The sequence below is a fragment of the Ranitomeya variabilis genome, chromosome 4 (genome assembly GCF_051348905.1).
Source record: "Ranitomeya variabilis isolate aRanVar5 chromosome 4, aRanVar5.hap1, whole genome shotgun sequence".
Taxonomy (NCBI): Eukaryota; Metazoa; Chordata; class Amphibia; order Anura; family Dendrobatidae; genus Ranitomeya; species Ranitomeya variabilis.
The window spans coordinates 108,964,121-108,969,815 of NC_135235.1; the positions used below are offsets into that span (position 1 = coordinate 108,964,121).

Below are 5,695 nucleotides of genomic sequence, written 5' to 3' on the forward strand. Positions count from 1 at the left end.
ATACATTACTTTGGGTCTTGTACATCACCTCTCTTTGGGTACATGTATTTTTATAATGTACATAATGTATAATGTTTTTTACTATTTTTTAAAATATCTCCTTTATTTTTTCCAAACTTTCCTAACATTTTCAGAAAAAGCTTTAGGATAACATGCAATTATTATTTTTACATTTATATATTGGATGTGGATGCTGTGTTTTTTGAGAATCAAGAAGGGTCTGTGTTACAGTTCTACTATGGACCCTAAAATGCTGTTTGCTCTGTATTATGAACCAGTTTGTAAATGAACTATTCCAGGCTAGCATAGAGTGGGTGTTTTCAGATCACAAGAACAGAACAGTAAATATAACAGCTTAAGTATATATTTGATTTCACCCACATATTAAAAAATGTGACGTTACAGAATTCTAACGAACTTTAAAAAATATGTATAAATACCCCAGTGCAAAGCTCAGATAAAGTACCAGGAGCTTTCTCACCACTACAGAAGATGGTAAGTCTCTCATAGCTGCTCTATTTATTCATTCAAGAGTAAAACATATTTCGCCTTTTTTTGGACATGATTTGTTCTTTGATTACCTTATGATTCCTTCAAGCACAATATTCCTGTACCATTTTTATTGCTTGTAAAAATGCCATACATCCCAAGTGCTTTGTTTATTTATAGCGTTTTTATATAATCTGTTGAATTTTTTTTTTCATTTGTATCATTTTGGTGTTTCTCAAGCCCGATGGAGAAGTCTATAGCAAAAAAATGCTGCATTTTAGGAAAAATGCAACAAATTCCCAAATCACCACAATGTGAAAGAGCAAAATGTCATGATAAACCTTTTTAATTATTTTCTATGGACTTTGAAGTATCATCTGGCTGCAGAGTTTTTGATAAAGGCATTAAAAACATCAGTACACATGTTGCACAAAAAAGCTACAAAATGCTGGAGACTGAATTGTGTCTTCCCGAGCTTACAACCTACAGGGTATTGGGGCGGTGGACAGTAGGGTAAGGGATTGGAGCAGCTCCGCAGGTAGTCAGGTGGCAGCAGGGATATTGCAGGCTGCAGGCTTCCTGAAGACATGAGTTTTCAGGTTGCGTCTAAAGATTTCAATTGTGGAAGACAATCTAATATTCAGGGGTAGTAAGTATCATAGGATGGGAAGGTTCAGAAGAAATCAGGGAAATGGATGGAGAGATGTGAACATTCATTACAACAATGACATTTGAGGAATATTGGAAATAGTGATGTAGATGGAAACAAATGTGGTAAATGAGAGATGGATGATGAGATCATGAGATAGTAAAGGTCAGATAGGAGAATATTATCGATGAGATTACATTGCTTGTATATTTCTATTGTGGAAATAAAGGCTGAACTCAAAGGGGCATTAGGAATAGACCAAGATCACCGGTATGGAGACTGAAGACTTTACATTATTGTACTACTACTAATCAACCGTACACACCTATTAACAGTAGGGATTGAACAGTTTTCATTAGATTTATCTTTGTACCCTTTAGAAACACCTTTTGGTGACCGTGTTTGCTGCTGCGATTTGCCTGGCTGTTTGCAATGCGGCTTGTTTTATGGGACTGCCTGAATTTCAAGGAAAACCTGTAAATGGTAAGTAACAGTATATGCTTAGCTACAACATATCTGACTGATAAGGTAAAATACCTCTGAATAATAAAGTCAAACAGCTACAAAAAATACCACTATACAAGTAACATATCTTAAAGGTAAATGCCATTTTTACACAAACACTCGTATAAGTGATGATTGTACAGATAAATCCAGTGACTCAAGGGTGACGTGTCCTATGATTATAGTCGCTTGTTTTGTCTTCTTCATCTGGCCCTGATCCCAATAATACTGCATCCTCAGTAATAGTTATCTTGCCTCTGCATTGTGATAGTGTCCCTTTAATTCCATCGCAGTAATATTGACCCCTTAGTGCTTCCAGGCAGTAATATTACTACTTTGTACCACCATACAGTAATAATGATCACATTTTACCCTTAAACAAAAAGTAATGTCTCTTTGGTGCCCCATACAACAGTTATGTCCCTCTTTTTTATTTTATACAAAAGTAATGCCACTATTTTTGTCCGCCCATAGCACAAGCACTACAATAGCAATGCCCCATATCATAGTATTGGCTCCCCATGTGAGCCCTCCTGCACTTTGTTTGTGCCAATCAAAATAAAATAAAACTCATCTAATTTGCAAAGCAAGCATTAAAATACTGTGAAACATTTGTACTGTGTGGGGGCACAAAGGGGCAATTATCACTATGTGAGAGCTCAAGGTTGACACTATTATAGCACAGAGGCACAAAGTAGTACTATTGTGGAGGTATAAAGGGTGCAATCTTGGTGGTGGTCACTTTTGCCCTGAGGGCACAAATTGCTGCTTGGGATTTTTTTTTATTATGGACCATAATAGTATATGCAATGGAAGTCAGTTCCTGCCGCCATCTGCTAGGTGAATGAGCACATGGAGCCAATAATTTGGAGCAGTGACTAGTCCATTATTTCCTACTGCTGTCTGAATATGGCCTCTACTGATTTGGACACCTTTGCAATGAATTTCAAACATTTTTCCCAGATGTCTTTCCAGAATTTTAGGTAGCGTTTTTTTTCAATCTTTCATTATATTGTGTACATCTATTTATTATTTTGCGTTGCTAATATAATATAGCGCCATTATATTCTGTAATGCTTTACCGACATCATCATCACGGTCCCTATTGGGGCTCACAATCTAGATTCCCTATCAGTATGTCTTTGGAGTGTAGGAGGAGTCGGAGAACTCAAAGGAAACCGTCACAAACAAGGGTAGGATTAGGACTCAGAACCACAGCGCTGCAAAGTAACAGTATATGTGTTTCTCTTGGCATGTTTTTCAGGCTCTGCAAAGACGTCTATTGGAAAAATGGCAAAAAAATTCCAGCACACAGTTAAAAAAAATAAAACGCCAATGTCCTGTACTTAGGATAGAATTATCAATATGAGCTCAGTGGAGATCCAACAACTGGAACCCTCACCGATCATCTGTCATCTACTCTGTTAGCTGCCAAATAAAACCAGTGTACGGGGCAAAACAGCACAACCATGTACACTGTATAGAGGCTGCTGATTTGTACTGCAGATTAGCTCCTGTTCCCTTCAATAGGAGCTGATCTGCAGCATCCGGCAGTGGCCCCTACACACTGAACTGATCTGTGCTGTTGTCTGGGTGGTGAAAACAGTTCAAAGTAGTTTAAAATTAATTTAAGTGTAGTGTAGTAGTTTAAAATAGGTAAGAAAAGTGTTAACACCACATCATAAGATGTCATCTAGCATTGTGAATGCTCTTACAGATTATGTTAGGTAAAATCACACGACTACCTAACCTGAAATGATTTGAATTAAGATCACATAGCTGATATTTTTTGATCCTCCTAAAAAAAGTTAATAACATTCTTTCTTAAATTAAATGTCTTTCAATTACTTGCAGGTTGTTTTTTCCAGGGTGAAGTCCATCCATTTTCCAGTAAATGGATAACAAAGGATTGTCTGCAATGCAGTTGTGGTTCTAATGGGATGTTGAGCTGTTGTACTATGTAAGTTAATTATTTTACTTGAAAGAATAAAAGCTGTAGTCCACAGACCCATTTAAAAAAATTAAAAACCAAGTGTACAGTCTACTGGATTCAATGTCATGTACTTTTTCATTTTGCTTATATGGCGCCTAATATATTGCATAGTAGTATACAGATTGTTATGACACACATCAGACCCTTTCCCCATTAGAGCACAAAATCTAATTTTTCGAAGTGGGGGAGGAACAGGAAACCTTCCACCCCAATGTCTACATGGAGAACATACAAATTCCATGTAGACATTGTGATTGGTTACATTCAAACCTTGTGCCCCAGCAATTCAAGACAATAGTGCTTATGAGTTGACTGAGCCAATATGATGCCATTGAACATTATGTAGGCTGTGTTCTGATAACTCAGAGAGAGTGGAGTATGGGAAAAAGTAGTGCATTTTTAAAACATCTAATCTGATTAACCATCAGTTATCACACGTTTATACATCTGTTCTAACACACATCATGTATTCTGTTTGCACACAGGCTTGGTTTGCCAATGCAGATTGAAGGAGACGAATGTGAAGTCTTGGAAGATAAAGAGACCTGCACTATGAAAATTGTTTACAAGGATGATCATTCAAAAGAATGCTAATAAAACCTGCCCAATTTCAATATTATTACCTTTTTCGAAAGTTAAAATAAAAAAATCCTTAACGAAAAATTGAAGAGAGAGTTATAGAAACATCTGCGGAAAACGTTATCTTTAAATAAGAAATAAATAAAATTGTTAATTGTATGGATTGGTTTTGGATCTTATTTCTATATCATGCAATGTTTGGGACTCTAGATCAGAAGACAGAAGAAGTGGCACTTCACAGAAAATGGATGGTATATGAAAGTGTAGTTCTGGGCAAATCTGAAATAGTTTCCATAATTGTTCTCTTGTGTCTACAAGACTGGGGAGTTACCCACCACTCCTCTTGGGCTTTCTGCACAAAAGCTGTTCCACTCTGCATGTCCACATGGACTTTTCCTCTCTGAACCCTGTTCACACAGGTAATATACAGATGATCAGGTTTTAAATACATCAGATAGGGATTGCATACATCAGTTAGGACTGCTCTAATATGGGTATACCTTGATGTTTGGTGGGGCAGCTTAGTATACATTTTTTGCAAAAAATGTATCAACCAAATACCCTGTTCTTTACATCTTTTTACTAGCACTTGCGAATTACTGTGATTTTTTGAAACTGAGTGTTTTTGGTTTTACTATGCTCTTTTGTGTCTTCAAGTTTTTTGGTGGTGTGTGAACACGTTCCTACAGACTTGTTCACTGTGCAAGTAGCCCATGTGTTCCTGTTTCCAAATCTGAAAAAGTGACTGAACTGAAATGCATATTATTATTCATATGTGCTTGTACATTAATCCCTTAGCGAAATTTGCAGTACATGTACTGCTCTGTGGGAGCTGTGTTCCCTGCCAATCACGCGGCCTCACGCTGAGCGCCGCAGCGATCGGTTGCAATTGTCAGAGTGTCAGCGATCAAAAAATGTTATGTGCCTGAAAATGGTACCAATAAAAACTGTCACCAAGTCCTGCAAAAAACAAGCCCTCACATGACTCTGTCGGTTGACACTATGGACGTCCTGGCCCGAATTGATGGTATGGTATCGGTACAAAATATGTTGTTGGTAACAGCAGACATAGAATCCTTATATAACATCATCATGATGGCTGATAGTAACTGAGATGGCCAAATATGTGATCTAGTTCTCAAATTACTTAACTATATTCTTACCCATAACTTTTTTGTTTTTCGAGACATCTTTTATTTACAGCGATGCGGCACTGCCATGGGTTATGGCCTGTGCACCCTTCTTCGCAAACCTCTTTCTGGGGTACTGGGAGAGGGAGGTTTTCGGGGGTAGGGAAAGTTTTTAGAGCAGTGGACCCAACATCAATTACAGGACTTTATGGGAGATTTTAACAATAATAGATTTAACATCAAGTTGACCTATACATGCAGTGATACTGAGGTCGACTTCCTGGACATCAAATTCAAATTTACCAACATCTACAGCTACAAACTGATGTCTTTCGGAAGTCAACCTCAGTC

The 5,695-nt window shown here is 37.4% G+C and overlaps 1 protein-coding gene across 1 annotated transcript; it reads left to right on the forward strand.

The window, feature by feature from the left end:
- Positions 1-847: 847 nt before the first annotated feature.
- On the forward strand, positions 848-4,323 carry LOC143767587 (beta-microseminoprotein-like). The gene is made up of 4 exons (XM_077255997.1): positions 848-979; positions 1,519-1,621; positions 3,497-3,602; positions 4,121-4,323. Exons 1-4 carry the CDS (start codon positions 848-850, stop codon positions 4,227-4,229), a joined length of 450 nt encoding a protein of 149 aa, XP_077112112.1. The 3' UTR covers positions 4,230-4,323.
- The last annotated feature ends 1,372 nt before the right edge of the window (positions 4,324-5,695 follow it).